Genomic DNA, 18224 nt, shown 5'->3' with positions numbered 1-18224 from the left:
TCAATTGCTCAACAGTAATTTGTTCACCCACTGTAAAATACTTATGCTTTTGAGAGAAGCCACTAGTGAAACCTATGGCCCCCGGGTCTATCTTCATCATATTAATCTCCCAACACTTAGTTATTTCCGTTGCTTTTTTACTTTGCTTTTATTTTACTTTGCATCTTTATCATAAAAATACCAAAAATATTATCCTATCATATCTATCAGATCTCACTCTCGTAAGTGACCGTGTAGGGATTGACAACCTCTTATTGCGTTGGTTGCGAGGATTTATTTGTTTGTGTAGGTGCGAGGGACTCGCGCGTAGCCTCCTACTGGATTGATACCTTGGTTCTCAAAAACTGAGGGAAATACTTACGCTACTTTGCTGCATCACCCTTTCCTTTTCAACGGAAAACCAACGCAGTGCTCAAGAGGTAGCAAGAAGGATTTCTCGCGCCGTTGCCGGGGAGGCCTACGCAAAAGTCAACATACCAAGTACCCATCACAACCCTTATCTCCCGCATTACATTATTTGCCATTTGCCTCTCGTTTTCCTCTCCCCCACTTCACCCTTGCCGTTTTATTCGCCCTCTCTTTTTCGTTTACCCCTTTTTCGCTTGCTTTTTGTTTGCTCGTATGTTGGATTGCTTGTTTATCACGATGGATCTACCTAGATTTGGTGACCTTCACCTTAAAAGATTAGAAGTGATCGAAAGCAACGTCAGGAGTTTTATGGTTTTGCAATTTGAGCATAATAATTTCTTCGGAAACGAGCTTAAGGAACAAAAAAAGCTTTATGAGTTTTATGAATAAAGAGCTCGATGATATGTCTAAAGAATTTGATGGTTTGAGATCCCAAATTGCTCGTCTTGAGAAGTTGATAGCTGAAATATCAGATAAGCAGGCTACCTTAGTTAATAAGATGGCCGCTAAACCGGATTTCTATGAAAATAAAGATGAAGATCTAAAATTCATTGATGTGTCCCCTATAAAATCTTTGTTTTGCAATATGAATCTTGATAATGATGGGACTGAATATGATCCACCTTTACCTAGAAGGTGTTCCAAAAATTCGGAGTTTTTAGATCTTGATGCTAAAATTGATAAAAGTGGGATTGAAGAAATCAAAACCCTAGATATTAATAAACCCACTATTTTGGATTTCAAGGAATTTAATTATGATAATTGCTCTTTGATAGATTGTATTTCCTTGTTGCAATCCGTGCTAAATTCTCCTCATGCTTATAGTCAAAATAAAGCCTATACCAAACATATCGTTGATACTTTGATGCAACCTTATGAAGAAAAGCTTGAGTTGGAAGTTTCTATCCCTAGAAAACTTTATGAGTGGGAACCTACTATTAAAATTAATATTAAAGATCATGAGTTCTATGCTTTATGTGATTTGGGTGCTAGTGTTTCCACTATTCCCAAAACTTTGTGCGATTTGCTAGGTTTCCGTGATTTTGATGATTGCTCTCTAAACTTGCACCTTGCCGATTCCACTATTAAGAAACCTATGGGAAGAATTAATGATGTTCTTATTGTTGCAAATAGGAACTATGTGCCCGTAGATTTTATTGTTCTTGATATAGATTGCAATCCTTCATGTCCTATTATTCTTGGTAGACCCTTCCTTAGAACGATTGGTGCAATTATTGATATGAAGGAAGGGAATATTAGATTCCAATTTCCATTAAAGAAAGGCATGGAACACTTCCCTAGGAAGAAAATAAAATTACCATATGAATCTATCATGAGAGCCACTTATGGATTGCCTACCAAAGATGGCAATACCTAGATCCATCCTTGCTTTTATGCCTAGCTAGGGGCGTTAAACGATAGCGCTTGTTGGGAGGCAAACCAATTTTATTTTTAGTTTTTTGCTTTTTGCTTCTGTTTAGGAATAAATATTTGATCTAGCCTCTGGTTAGATGTGTTTTTATGTTTTAATTAGTGTTTGTGCCAAGTTAAACCTATAGGATCTTCTTGGATGATAGTTATTTGATCTTGCCGAAATTTCCAGAAACTTTCTGTTCACAAAAATAATTGTTAAAAATCACCAGAACGTGATAAAATATTGATTCCAATTGCTGCTGATCGATAAACAAATTGTCTAGGTCTTCCTATTTTGGCTGATTTTTTGGAGTTCCAGAAGTTTGCGTTAGTTACAGATTACTACAGACTGTTCTGTTTTTGACAGATTCTGTTTTTCGTGTGTTGTTTGCTTATTTTGATGAATCTATGGCTAGTAAAATAGTTTATAAACCATAGAGAAGTTGGAATAAAGTAGGTTTAACACCAATATAAATAAATAATGATTTCATTACAGTACCTTGAAGTGGTCTTTTGTTTTCTTTCGCTAACGGAGCTCACGAGATTTTCTACTAAGTTTTGTGTTGTGAAGTTTTCAAGTTTTGGGTGAAAGATTTGATGGATTATGGAACAAGGAGTGGCAATAGCCTAAGCTTGTGGATTCCCATGGCACCCCCTAGATGATCTAAGGACACCATAAAGCCAAAGCTTGGGGATGCCCCGGAAGGCATCCCCTTTTTCGTCTACTTCCATCGGTAACTTTACTTGGAGCTATATTTTTATTCACCACATGATATGTGTTTTGCTTGGAGCGTCTTGTATTATTTGACTCTTTGCTTTTTAGTTTACCACAATCATCCTTGTTGTACACACCTTTTGAGAGAGACACGCATGATTCGGAAATTATTAGAATACTCTATGTGCTTCACTTATATCTTTTGAGCTATATATTTTGCTCTAGTGCTTCACTTATATCTTTTAGAGCACGGTGGTGGATTTGTTTTATAGAAACTATTGATCTCTCATGCTTCACTTATATTATTTTGAGAGTCTTAAAATAGCATGGCAATTTTCTTTAATTAATATCATGAGAAATTTGATGCTTGATAATTGTTTTGAGATATAAAGGTGGTAATATCATAGTTGTGCTAGTTGAGTAATTGTGGAATTGAAAAATACATGTGTTGGAGTTTGTGATTCCTGTAGCATGCACGTATGGTGAACCGTTATGTAACAAAGTCGGAGCATGAAGTATTTGTTGATTGTCTTCCTTTGTGTGGCGGTCGGGATCACGCGATGGTTAACTCCTACCAACCCTTCCCCTAGGAGCATGCGTAGTAGTACTTTGCTTCGAGGGCTAATAAATTTTTGCAATAAGTATATGAGTTCTTTATGACTAATGTGAGTCCATGGATTATATGCACACTTACCTTTCCGCAAATTTCTAGCCTCTTCGGTACCGCGCATTGCCCTTTCTCACCTTGAGAGTTGGTGCAAACTTCGCCGGTGCATCCAAATCCCGTGATATGATACGCTCTTTCACACATAAACCTCCTTATATCTTCCTCAAAACAGCCACCATACCTACCTATCATGGCATTTCCATAGCCATTCCGAGATATATTGCCATGCAACTTTCCACCGTTTCATTTATCATGACATGCTCCATCATTGTCATATTGCTTTGCATGATCATGTAGTTGACATTATATTTGTGGCAAAGCCACCGTTCATAATTCTTTCATACATGTCGCTCTTGATTCATTGCATATCCCGGTACACCGCCGGAGGCATTCATATAGAGTCATATTTTCTTCTAAGTATTGATTTGTATGTAAATAAAAGTGTGATGATCATCATTATTAGAGCATTGTCCCAAGTGAGGAAAGGATGATGGAGGCTATGATTCCCCCACAAGTCGGGATGAGACTCCGGACTAAAAAAAAGAGGCCATAAAAAAGAGAGGAGAAAAGGCCCAAATAAAAAAAAAGAGAAAAAGAGAGAAGGGACAATGTTACTATCCTTTTACCACACTTGTGCTTCAAAGTAACACCATGATCTTCATAATAGAGCGTCTCTCATTTTGTCACTTTCATATACTAGTGGGAAATTTCATTATAGAACTTGGATTGTATATTCCAATGATGGGCTTCCTCAAATGCCCGAGGTCTTCGTGAGCAAGCAAGTTGGATGCACACCCACTTAGTTTCTTTTTGAGCTTTCATACACTTATAGCTCTAGTGCATCCATTGCATGGCAATCCCTACTCCTCGCATTAACATCAATTGATGGTCATCTCCATAGCCCGTTGATTAGCCTCGTTGATGTGAGACTTTCTCCTTTTTTGTCTTCCCACATAACCCCTACCATTATACCTTATTCCACCATAGTGCTATATCCATGGCTTGCGCTCATGTATTGCGTAAGAGTTGAAAAGGCTGAAGCGCATTAAAAGTATGAACCAATTGCTTGGCCAAAACCGGGGTCATACATGATATGAATATTTTGTGTGGGGAAGATGGAGCATAGCCAGACTATATGATTTTGTAGGGATAACTTGCTTTCGCTATGTTATTTTGATAAGACATAATTGCTTAGTTAGTATGCTTGAAGTATTATTGTTTTTATGTCAACATTAAACTTTTATCTTGAATCATATCAAATCTGAACATTCATGCCACAATAACAAGAATTATATTGAAATTATTCCAAGTAGCACTCCGCATCAAAAATTCTGTTTTTATCATTTACCTACTCGAGGACGAGCAGGAATTAAGCTTGGGGATGCTTGATACGTCTCCAACGTATCTATAATTTTTTATTGCTCCATGCTATATTATCTTCTGTTTTGGACATTATTGGGCTTTATTATTCACTTCTATATTATTTTTGGGACTAACCTATTAACCGGAGGCCCAGCCCAGAATTGCTGTTTTTTTGCCTATTTCAGAGTTTCGCAGAAAAAGAATATCAAACGGAGTCCAAACGGAATGAAACCTTCGGGAACGTGATTTTTGGAACGAACAAGATCCAGGAGACTTGGACCCTACGTCAAGAAATAAAGGAGGAGGTCACGAGGTAGGGGGCGCGCCTACCCCCCCCCCCCACCAGGCGCGCCCTCCACCCTCGTGGGGCCCATGTTGCTCCACCGACGTATTCCTTCCTCCTATATATACCTACGTACCCCCAAACGATTAGAAACGGAGCCAAAAACCTAATTCCACCGCCGCAACCTTCTGTACCCACGAGATCCCATCTTGGGGCCCGTTCCGGAGCTCTGCCGGAAGGGGCATCGATCACGGAGGGCTTCTACATCAACACCATAGCCCCTCCGATGAAGTGTGATTAGTTTACCTCAGACCTTCGGGTCCATAGTTATTAGCTAGATGGCTTCTTCTCTCTTTTTGGATCTCAATACAATGTTCTCCCCCTCTCTCGTGGAGATCTATTCGATGTAATCTTATTATGTGGTGTGTTTGTTGAGACCGATGAATTGTGGGTTTATGATCAAGTTTATCTATGAACAATATTTGAATATTCTGAATTCTTTTATGTATGATTGGTTATCTTTGCAAGTCTCTTCGAATTATCAGTTTGGTTTGGCCTACTAGATTGATCTTTCTTGCAATGGGAGATGTGCTTAGCTCTGGGTTCAATCTTGCGGTGTCCTTTCCCAGTGACAGTAGGGGCAGCAAGGCACGTAATGTATTGTTGCCATCGAGGATAACAAGATGGTTTTTTTATCATATTGCATGAATTTATCCCTCTACATCATTTCATCTTGCTTAAGGCGTTACTCTGTTTCTATGAACTTAATACTCTAGATGCATGCTGGATAGCGGTCGATGAGTGGAGTAATAGTAGTAGATGCAGGCAGGAGTCGGTCTACTTGTCTCGGACCTGATGCCTATATACATGATCATACCTAGATATTCTCATAACTATGCTCAATTTTGTCAATTGCTCAACAGTAATTTGTTCACCCACTGTAAAATACTTATGCTTTTGAGAGAAGCCACTAGTGAAACCTATGGCCCCCGGGTCTATCTTCATCATATTAATCTCCCAACACTTAGTTATTTCCGTTGCTTTTTTACTTTGCTTTTATTTTACTTTGCATCTTTATCATAAAAATACCAAAAATATTATCATATCTATCAGATCTCACTCTCGTAAGTGACCGTGTAGGGATTGACAACCCCTTATCGCGTTGGTTGCGAGGATTTATTTGTTTGTGTAGGTGCGAGGGACTCGCGCGTAGCCTCCTACTGGATTGATACCTTGGTTCTCAAAAACTGAGGGAAATACTTACGCTACTTTGCTGCATCACCCTTTCCTCTTCAAGGGAAAACCAACGCAGTGCTCAAGAGGTAGCAGTCTACAAGGAACTACTCACGCATCATCGGAGAGGCACCAATGGAGGTGGTGAACCCCATCCGAGATGGTGTCTAGATTGGATCTGGTGGTTTTGGACTCTGCGATGGCTGGATGAATATTTCATCGACTCCCCTAGGGTTTCTGAAATATTGGGGTATTTATAGAGCAAAGAGGCGGTCCGGGGGGCACCCGAGGTGGGCACAGCCCACCAGAGCGCGCCTGGGCCTCCTGGCGTGCCCTGGTGGTTGTCCCCTCCTCGAGACTCCCCCCAGGTGCTACCTGGGCCCAACTTCTTCCTTCTGGTCCATAAAAAATCTCCATAAAGTTTCGTGGCATTTGGACTCCGTTTGATAAGGATTTTCTGTGATGTAAAAAACATGGAAAAAATAGCAACTGGCACTTGGCACTATGTCAATAGGTTAGTACCAAAAAATGATATAAAATGACTATAAAATGATTATAAAACATCCAAGATTGATAATAAAACAGCATGGAACAATAAAAAATTATAGATATGTTGGAGACGTATCAGCATCCCCAAGCTTAACTCCTTCTCGTCCTTGAGTAGGTAAGTGATAAAAACAGAATTTTTGATGTGGAGTGCTGTCTATCATGTCATATCATATTCTTTTCTTTATAGCATGGACATTTGGACTTTTTATGTGATTCAAAGCAATAGTCTAGTTTTGAGATAATAATTTAGATACTCAAGCATATCAACAAGCAACCATATCTTTCAAAATATCAACGCTAAAATAAGTTATCCCTGGCCCATCATGCTCAAACATTGATCCATTCATGAAACACACTCGAATGTTAGCTACACCCAATACTTAAGTACAATCATATTGCCTCCTAGTTGGTGCTTTTATAAGAGAAGATGGAGACTCAAATTTCAAAAAAAAATTGCATAAAGTAAAAGAAAGGCCCTTCGCAGAGGGATGTAGGGATTTGTAGAGGTGCCAGAGCTCAAAGCGAAAAACTTAGAGATAAAAACATTTTGGGAGGTGTATCCATCCCACCAACGAAAACGACTTAGAGTTCTGAACACTTTCCATGCTAGATATGCCATAGGCGGTTCCCAAGCAGAAAATAAAATTTATTCCTTTTTCCACCATACTTTCACTTTCCATGGCTAGCCGTATCCACGGTTGCCCTCCATACCAACACTTTCCAAGGAATTTATTATTTGACAACATAAAGTAAATTCAGTTTTGTTTGCATTTTGGGAATGGGCATCCCTAATACCTTTGCCTTACTCTCGTGCAATGACAAGTGAATAAACACTCATCTTGAGAATAACACATCTAGCATGGAAAATATTAGCCACCCATTATCATTCCGCGAGCGAAACAAACACACAAAAGAGAAGTTTATTTTGAAAATTAGAGATGGCACATGCAAATTTGCTTAGAACAGCAAAAGAATACCGCATATAGGTAGATATAGTGGGATCATGTGGCAAAACTGGTTTGAAGGATTTTGGATGCACAAGTAGAGATCATACTTAGTGCAAAATGAAGGCTAGCAAAAGATTGGGAAGAGACCAACCAAGAAACGAATAATCTCGTAAGCAAGCATTAAGCATAATTAACACCGAATAATGCACCACAAGTAGGATATAATTTTCATTGCATGATTATTGACTTTCGTGCATGCATAGGGAATCACAAACCTTAACACCAATATTCTTACTAGAGCACAATTACTCACCAACATAACTCACATATCACATCATCATATCTCAAAACTATTACTATGAATCAAGTTTATTTTGTCCAATGATCTTCATGACATTTTTTTTATTCTTTATCCTTCTTGGATATCTATCACTTTGGGACTAATTTTCATGTGTTGCTTTTCATAAGCTCAAACAAATATAAGTGAAGATCATGAGCATAACAAATTTTCTTTCTCTCAAAATAATTTAAGTGAAGCAAGAGAGAATTTCTTGAAAATTACTAAGCACACCGTGTTCAAAAAAGATATAAGTGAAGCACTACAGCAAGTCCATTGCTCATAAAGATTTAAGTGAAGCATAGAGAGCAATTCTAACAAGTCATGACATAATTTTGGCTCTCTCAAATAGGTGTGTCCAGCAAGGATTGATGACTTAAAACACAAAATAAAACAATCAAAGACTCATATCATACAAGACGCTCCAAGCAAAACACATATCATGTGATGAATAAAAATATAGTCTCGAGTAAAATACCGATGATCGTTAGAAGAGAGAGGGGATGCCACTCGGGGGCATCCCCAACCTTAGTTGGTTGCTCATTCTTGGATAATAGCTTGGGATGTCGTGGCATCCCCAAGCTTAGGCTCTTCTATCCTTCTTTCATCCATTGTAAGATAACCCAAAACTTGAAAACTTCAATCACACAAAACTCAACAAAACCTTCGTGAGATCCGTTAGTGTAAGAAAGTAAATCGCTACTATAAGTGTTGTATCAAACCAATTCATATTTTTTTTTGTATTATATCTACTGTATTCCAACTTTTCTATGGCAAAAACTCATCAAAGAAAACCATAGAGCCATCAAAATAAGCACACAACACAAAGAAAACAGAATCTGTCAAAACATAAGAGTCTGTAGCAATCTGACTTAAACGAAATCTTCTGGAACTCCAAAAATTCTGAAAAAATAAGACGACCTGAGCAATTTGTATATTAATCTTCTGCAAAAAGAATCAGGGCAAAAGGTCTTTCTGATAAAAAAAATTAGAATTGATTTCGTGAGCACAAAGTTTCTGTCTTTTTCAGCAAGATCAAACAGATATCACCCAAGAAGATCCTATCGGTTCTACTTGGCACAAACACTAATTAAAACACAAAAAACACAATCATAACAGTAGCATAATTGTGTAAACACTCAAGAACAGAAAGCAAAAAAGCAAAAATAAATTTTATTCATTGGGTTGCCTCCCAACAAGCGCTATAGTTTTACGCACTTAGCTAGGCATAAAGCAAGGATCTAAGTTTTGTCATCTTCCTTCTTCTTAGTTTTCTTAGAGGTGTTTTCGTCATGGGGTTTTATAAACACAACATAAAACATATTATCCATGGAAGCTTTAGCAATCCTTAGTTGGTTTTCATCATAACTCCTTCGAATTCCCGCAACAATCCAAGAGTAGTGTTGATTAACATTATTAAAAACTTGTTGGATTATGTCTAGAACAGGGACTTCCTTCTTAAGATTCTCATCAAAGATTTTATTATCCCCAAGCAAATGTCTCAAAGCATAGTCACTATTGTAAAGAATTTCATCTATCACAGGTTTTTCATGATTCATACCATAAAAGTCAAAGATTTCCCTAGCTTTCCCGAATTATGTAGTCAAACTCATTCATAAGAATGAGAGTGGCCAACTTTTTAGCTCTAGGATTCTTTATATCGAGGAGCTCAAAAATCAATTTTTGCAAAGTAGGATGGGTGCGAATAAATTTACTTTCAAGTTTCAAAACTAGTGCTGAAATAGCATCCACATAAGATCTAGTAGTTTTAAGTATAGGAGCATCATGAAGACTTAGATTCCCAACACAATTGAAAAATTCTTGGATACGTTCTTTTCCCATAATGTTCCCTTGCCCCAAGATAAAAGTTTTAGAATCCAGATTGCCTGTACGCCCAGTCTTATGAGTCAGGCCATCATCTGTTGGTGCCATACCGAAACCACTCATGATTGCAAGCAAAGGATAGATCTGACGAGAAAACGGCGAACGGAAAAAAGAGACGAATAAAATGGTAATTTTTTGTGAAGTGGGGGAGAGGAAAACGAGAGGCAAATGGTAAATAATGTAAATGGTAAGGAGATGAGATTTGTGATTAGGAACCTGGTTATGATGAAGATCCTCCCCAGAAATGGCGCCAGAAATTCCTTTTGATGTCGCTTGAAGCTACGTTGGTATTTCCCCAAAGAGGAAGGGATGATGCAGCACAACGGCGGTAGGTATTTCCCTCAGATATGAAACCAAGGTTATCGAACCAGTAGGAGAACCAAGCAATCACAACGTAAGCAGCCTCTGCACAAAAATAACAAATCCTCACAACCCAACGTGTTAAAGGGGTTGTCAATCCCTTTCGAGGTACGGCGCCTGAAGATAGGCAAACGGACATGAGATAATTGTCTAGTAAATTGATAGATCAAACACCAAATAAAATAAATAAGGAAAAATCGCAGCAAGGTATATTTTTGTATTTTTGGTTTAATAGATCTGAAAATAAAAGCAAAGGAAATGTAGATCGCAAGCAAATATATGAGAAGGAAGACCCGGGGCCGTAGGTTTCACTAGTGGCTTCTCTAGAGAAAGATAGCAAACGGTGGGTAAACAAATTACTGTTGGGCAATTGATAGAACCTCAAATAATTATGATGATATCTAGCTACTAACTACGGACCCGAAGGTCTACAAGGAATTACTCACGCATCATCGGAGAGGCACCAATGGAGGTGGTGAACCCCATCCGAGATGGTGTCTAGATTGGATCTGGTGGTTCTAGACTCTGCGGTGGCTGGATGAATATTTTGTCGACTCTCCAGGGGTTTCTGGAATATTGGGGTATATATAGAGCAAAGAGGCGGTCCGGGGGGCACCAGAGGTGGGCACAACCCACCAGGGCGCGCCTGGGCCTCCTGGCGCGCCCTGGGGGGTTGTCCCCTCCTCGGGACCCCCCCCCCCCCAGGTGCTACCAGGGCCCAACTTCTTCCTTCTGGTCCATAAAAATCTCCGTAAAGTTTCATGGCATTTGGACTCGTTTGATAAGGATTTTCTGCGATGTAAAAAACATGAAAAAACAGCAACTGGCACTTGGCACTATGTCAATAGGTTAGTACCAAAAAATGATATAAAATGACTATAAAATAATTATAAAACATCCAAGATTGATACTAAAACAACATGGAATATTCAAAAATTATAGATACGTTGGAGACGTATCATTGACGGCGGCCCGAGGACGAGCCAGCCTCGCGGCCGTGCTTCCCCTTGAGGTCGGTGTTCCAGAAGCCCATGGCTGCGTGGCGGCCAACCGGCGCGATCGAGGACATGGAGAGGGAGATCTAGGGTTTGGGGAGTGTCAGGTTTCGAGGAGGCAGCACGAGCTGGAGTGGGGAGTGTGGACTGCGACCGGTCCACGGCTTCCCATTTAAGAAGGACGGTGACCATTTGCCTGGCGGATGATAGGTGGGGCCGACCGCGCGTGCGCATTTAGTTCCGGCGGTGGGAGGTAGGTGGCCGCCTACCACGCGGCCCCGAAGCGGATGAGCGACACGTCTGTTTGCTGTCCGCCGTGACCCAAACCCGGCGCATGTTTGCACTCGAAATGGATCGGCCCGGACACAAAACGAACTAGATGGGTCCAGGTCGTCGCGCGCTGGGCCGTCTGGTTTGTCCGTTTTGCCCCAAACGAACAGGGCCGGACGGGATGGGGTCACGCGCTGGAGTTGGCCTTAGATTGCAGATGGCCTAATTTATGAGGCAGCTGATGGTTGTAACTACTTTCCTCATTTCTATGGTCCTGGTCGGAGCTTTGCACCCCTTCAACTAAGTGTTGTTGTCAAGGCAGACAAAATAGTGCTGGCAAACAATGATTTTACATCCAATATACTTAATGGAGCAGCCATCTAATTCTGATGTGTAAATGTAAGGTCTCACTCTTGGCCCTTGTTTGCCTTGCCAAATTTATCAAAGACAAGTTGTCCACGTGCTTATGCTACTAATGGAAATAACACAAATTTATTGTCAACCCTAGAGGGCCATGAAAATAGTAGTGTCGGGGGCATGACCCCCCGGTAGGCACCGGAGCTTAAAGCATTTTTTTCAAACATCGGGGTGGCTGGCGCCTCTCAATACGGCTCCCAGCATAGGCAGGCTCGGCACTGTAGTCCCACGACGCCAACCACTCCATGACGCGGGAGGTGACAAGCAACAGTGTCGTGCAGCTAGCGGGCCCGGGCAGCCAGTGGGCCCCATTGCCGGCTCCAGATGCTGACACCAGGGCCCCGCTCCTATGTAGTTCTACACTTGTACCCCGGGGGGCGGCCTATAAGACCCCCCGGGATCCCTCCATACATAGGGTTTGGCCTTCTCCCGGTGGAGCCTCAGTAGAACACGCACACACCCATTCATACGCACGAGAGGCAAGATGGAGAGCTAGATCCTTCTTCCTCCTCCAGCAAACAGCTCCAGGAGCACCGTTGTAACCCTTGTGCCTATCATACCATTTTTGGCAGGATTAGGGGTGTTACCTCCCCCGGAGGGCCCCGAACCTGGGTACTTCTTGAGTCTTGCTCTCGCGCGTGCCAATCTCGCCTCCGGAACCCGCCGGCGTCCTCATGCTCCCCCCCCCCACACACACACACTTTTAGACATCTCATGGCATCTGTCGTGATGCCACCACGACAGGTAGTTATGCAAGGAGACAGTGCGCATAGGCGGAGTAGAGGCCTAGATGCACGATCGAACAATGCAGGACGCAGACCAAATAAGAAATTAAATGTCTAACCAGTGTTTTTACTTTGTGTCTCTATTGCCATCTTAATTAGGTGTATTCTCACTCACTAGGACACATGTACACTTGTCGTTTGCTGCTCTTGGATTTGATGCCAGAGCTGCTGCAAATACAAACCCCCTCAAAAAACGTCAAATTTAAGTTTTAGTTTGGAGAACCAGATACATGGATCTCTCTCATATTAAGAAGGTTTGAGACCTTAGCGAGGACGTCACATCCAACAATTACAAGCATCTGAGAGATGAATGGGAGGTCCTTCAACATCTTTAAGCAGCCTGCTCCTCTTAAATGGAACGATTCCAAGCTGGTTGCCTCCGGTCCAAGCTGTCGTGGGAGAGCTCTTAACTTGAGGCATCCTTTGAGTAATGACAGCATCTGGATCCTTGGGGTCAGGGCTTCCTCTTTCCCTTCCACAGATGTTGATGTTGCAGCATCTTCTTCAACAATGGATCATTCCTCCCAGTTAGGCATATCCTGTATCCTCAACATTTTGAGCTTGGGGAAAGTAAGAACTGCATCCTTGGACATGGGATTAGCACCAGCACCCCGCAGTCCACAAACTCGGTCCTAGTCTTGGTAAGCCCTGTTACTCTATCAATTTCCAGATATCTCAAGTTGGGCAGCTGACCAATTGGTGGAAGATGCCCACATGAACTGCAGTCTATGAGTTTCAAGTATACAAATGAAGACACGTGGGTGTTGCCAAGCCATGTATCCGGCCAAAGAATCCATTCATAACTACATATTCCAGGTTGTGTGGAGAGATTAACTACTGAAAGATCTTTCCAATATTGTCAGCATCTTCTGAATGTGATTCATATGTGAGATTATTTTTTGCCTGTTAACAATGAGTCTATAGTACAAGTAGCTGCTCTTTCCAATTTGGTAATCACAAGCTGCCTTAGCTGTGAGAGACTAAGAGATCTTCCAGCCCTTCCAACTTCCACCCGTCTTGTGTTTTTCCATTGTCACTTCCACCACTAAGAGGAAAATCCTTCTAATCCATTGAGGAATTCTAATCTGCATATTCCTTCTGGAACCTGATTTATTGGTATACACTATACAGTCAGAACTAGGCGCCTTAAATTGCACAATCGAGTGAGCGCCAAAGGAGGGCTGTTCAGAGCTCTGCACCTTTGTAGGTTTATTATCTGAAGATTTATGAGGGAACCGATGGACTCTAAAAGGTAAGGTATGTTTGCATCATTAAGATCAAGTAGTCATAGGTGGATCAAACTTCTAATGCAATCTATAATGCTTTGAATAGATGAACTAGTCAGATCTAAAACACGAATGCATGGAAGTCTATTAAGAATTGTATTCTCAACACTTGATCCCTTATAATAGGAAAAAGCCGATGTAATCATCTCTTTGTTCATATTGGGAGTGCTATATAATCCTTGTTAGTGACAACTGAAACACATCTTAGTTTGGACAAAGTTTTATCCCCCGATGGTCTCCACAAAATCTTTCTTCTCCAGACATATTTTGACCAAGCTACCTTAGATGATCATGCATTTTGCACCAACTATGGTCAGCAAGTAAATGGTCACATTGTAGGAGATTCCTATGTATGAACTCAGAGTAATATTCTTCAGTTGTATTTTCTTGAAGTTGTTCATCATGCTCCTCCATAAAAGCTTCAGTAGCCCAAAGCCTGATTAGATCATCATGACATATGTGCCAATCTTCTGGATATGAGGCTAAATAGAGGAAACATTGCTTCTAATGCCATGGTAGATCATCATAACTCGATTACAAAGCACCTCTGAGCTCAGTTGGAAGATTGCCCATAGACCAAGCACTTCTGTTAAAAACCTTTCTCCATTCCTTCTCAGATTTCCATTTAGTTACAAGACACTAGTAGTAACCTTGATTGTGAGAGGTAGTCCACCACATCTATCTCTCGAAGGTTTTCAATTTTCTTTCCTTATCAATGTTCACACTCTTCCAAAGCAGCTCCCATCATGTATCTGCTGGCAACTCAATTGCATCAATCACTACAGGAATCAGCTACTTTGCCGTCTGCCACGGCAGACGGCAAAGGCAAGGATGGCGGACGGCAAAGGCCTTTGTTGTCTGCCGCGGACGGCAAAAGGCTCCGGCAAAGTAGGCATCGGTAAAGAGCTTCTTTGCTGTCTGCTTTTTGAAGCGGACGGCAAAGGGGCCTTTGCCATCAGCGGCGGACGACAAAGAAAGCCGACGGCAATAAATTCGCTGTTAGTCCGTTAGGTGGCTAACGGCAGTCTTTGCCGTCCGTGGCTGACGGCAAAGAGCATCAAGCCTTTGCCGTCTGCCACTGTAGGCAAACTGACCAAATGGGTCAGCTGCTAGGAAGCACAGGTGGTTGCCACGTGGCTGGTTTGCCGTCCGTCGCGGACGGCAAAGAGCCCGTTGCCGTCGGTGGCAGACGGCAAAGAGCCTGCATTGCCTCTTTTTCTGTTTTTTCTTATACCCAACCATTTTCACAGCAAATAGATGATACATATATATTTTTCACATGGCAAGTTCACAGCAAACATATGAGATATCCAACACATATAATTTCATCATACATGCATAGTTCCATCAACCATACATAGCAAGTTCCACATACATGCATCCAACCATACATATTACAATAGTGTCATCCTACCATACATGCATAGTTCATCGATACAAAAGAAACATAGTTCATCCAAACAAGCACTCCATCTATGCTAACTTCCGTGAAGCGAATGAATTCTGCAAAATGGGAAATAAGAAAGTTAGAAGAAGAAGGTTAGAAGAAGAAGGTTCACTACAAAGATTTCGGTCTATTGCAACAAAATTTATTGCTACAAGTAAATTCTGTTGCGATTAAATGCAATATTACAACAAATTCTTCGGATGTGGTAATAGGCTGTGCATACTGCCATAACCTAGTTTTGTCACGATAAATACCAACTTTGTTGCAATAAAGGCATCATATTGCAACGAACCGTGTCGGCGTTGCAATATGGTAGCGATATTGCAACAAACAAATTTCGTTGCGCGAGGATAGTCATTTTGTTGTAATAGAGACTAGGTATTTCAACAGAATAACTATTACTGGCAATATTCGGAAAGATATTGCAACATCAACGTGTCGTTGCGTTAGTTACAAAATTGTTGCAAAAAGTGGCTACCTATTGCAACAAACCGCATCGGCGTTGCAATATGGTATCGATATTGTGACAAACAAATTGCGTTGCGCGAGGCAGTCATTTTGTTGTAATAGAGACTACGTGTTTCAACAGAATTACTATTTGTGATAATATTCGGAAAGACATTGCAACATCGGTGTGACGTTGCAGTTACAAGTAAAATAGTGGAAAAATATATTATTCTAATTTATGAAGTTCTTCCAACAACAAATTCTCACACGCCCATCGTCTCAGTGAGCACATTGTAGGATCCTACAACAGTCACATGTGGATTGAATACAACAGTAACACGTCCATTTATCGCCAAGTCATCTCGAACCACACGCCTAGGTATGCATACATGTTTTTCTTTTTTATAGTAAATTAAAGAATAGGTTATTTTTGACAAATCTATGATATGCCAATAAGTAAATCTCAAAACTAATTTGGTTTGGTTGATAATTTACGTGCTTGAATCTCTATGATTTTTGTAGAGGTTAGGCGAAACGAACCTCAACATCAAAATCCCTGTCAATTGTACCTTAAACTATGCAATCCCGGTCTAAAACGAACCCTAGGTCCTTTGGAACACCGGGATTGTGTATCATGCCCAGGATTGGTAGCGCGCCGAAAAAACACTGGGCTAGCCCAGTCTGGCCCAGCAGGCTATCCACGTCATGCAGTCTGTGAAGCCCAGCAACCTACAGAGTTCCCTCAAAAAACAAAACCTACAGAGAATGCAAAAGAAAAGAAAAATGCTCAACAATTAATATGCGAGTAGCATGAATCGAACTGCAGTGCAGAACGTTGACCGTTGTAGCCATTAACCACTACGTAAACTTCACTTATTTGTACGCAGGTACAAAATCAGTACTATTTGACCCTTCTTTAGTTCACGGAAATGGAAAAGACTATAAAATTTTGAAATAGTTCACGGAAATAAAAAGAAATCATGAATTTGGCAAAAAAAATCACGACAACATGGTCAACACTGCGGCTTAAAGTTCATAAATGTAAAAATCATCGATTTTCAAAAACTCTCATCCATATTCAAAAAAAGTTCACAGGTTTGGAAAATTTTCATCTATTTAGAAAACAATTCTTGGATTTAAATTTTTTCGGAGATTCTGAAAATTCCACGAGCTTTGTAAAACAAAGTTCACAAATTGAAAAACATATTTAAAATGGTTTCATGCATTAGATAATTTTTAAGTATTATATAAAATATAAAAAACATGAATTAAATAAGTTTTTCACGGATTATTAAAAAAGGAAAAAGTTTCCTGCATTAGATATTTTTTAGAAGCATAATAGAAAAATGGGCCGGCCTGTGGGGACGGGTGCACACCGTGGTGAAGCGGCTAAAAGTTCATATATTTTTTCTTAAAGTATCGATTTAAAAAAATCATAAAGTTTCAATAACAGTTCATATGTTTGGAAAAAGTTCATTAATTTCGAAAACAATTATGAATTGTGAAAAAACATGGATTTTGAAAAAGTTCAATGATTTTGAAAAAAAATCACGGATTTCGGAAAAATTTCATGGATTCTAAAATGTCCACCAGATTTGTAAAAAGGTTCACAAATTTTAAAAACAAGTTGAAAAAAGTTTCATGCATTAGATATTTTTTTCACGGACTATATAAAAAAGAAAAAATAATAAAATAATCATGCAATATATATTTTTTCATAGATTATATAAAAAAGAAAAAGATTCACGCTTTAGATATAATTTTAGTAGTGTAACATAAAAAATGGGCCGGTCCAGCACGCTGTGGACAAGACTGCCGCTTTTTGGCCCACTAGTCAGGCGAATCCCGGTTGACACCTGTCAGGGTTCGATTTAGACCGGGATTGCATAGTTCAGGGTGCAATCGACAGGGATTTCGACGTGGGGTTCGTTTCGCCGAATCTCTACAAGTTCAAGGTTTAAAATAGACTTTTTCCTAAGATGAAAGATGTTGAGATCACTCCCTCCAGAGTCGCCCCCGCAGGCGACGGGACGGATCCCTAGCCGCCTCCCAGCGCCCCGCCTCCCCCTCCTACCCTCCCCTGCTGCCGCTAGAGGGCATGACTGGGTGAAGTCCGCCTAATGGCGGCGGCAGGGCTCCTTCGCCCCCTCGCGCGTGGATCCGATGCGGGACGGATCTGACGGGTAAGGGCGTCACGATGCGGAGGGTCGCGGCTGCGTGGTTTGGCTTCTAGTGGCTACATCAGGAAGCGGGCGACCTTCGATGGTGGGATGTGCTGGGTCATGGTGGCGGCGGTGATCTCGGCCAGATCCGTGGTCCCAAGCACCAGGTGGCGCGAGCTGCAGACGGCGACGAGAGGGATCCATTGACGCCTCCGAGTGCTGCTTCCTACTCACCCCCTCCTCTGTCACCGCCAAAG

At 41.0% G+C, this 18224-nt stretch overlaps 1 protein-coding gene across 1 annotated transcript in view; it reads left to right on the top strand.

Moving 5' to 3' along the window:
* The window catches only part of LOC123050495 (uncharacterized), a 54770-nt gene extending 42963 nt beyond the window's left edge, over positions 1–11807 (top strand). The window contains exon 3 of the mRNA XM_044473277.1: positions 11634–11807. Coding sequence (XP_044329212.1) covers positions 11634–11807 — 174 coding nt within the window. The remainder of the gene's footprint in view (positions 1–11633) is intronic.
* Positions 11808–18224: the final 6417 nt, after the last annotated feature.

This window comes from Triticum aestivum, chromosome 2D (assembly GCF_018294505.1).
Source record: "Triticum aestivum cultivar Chinese Spring chromosome 2D, IWGSC CS RefSeq v2.1, whole genome shotgun sequence".
NCBI lineage: Eukaryota > Viridiplantae > Streptophyta > Magnoliopsida > Poales > Poaceae > Triticum > Triticum aestivum.
This window is presented reverse-complemented; position numbering and strand designations above follow the sequence as displayed.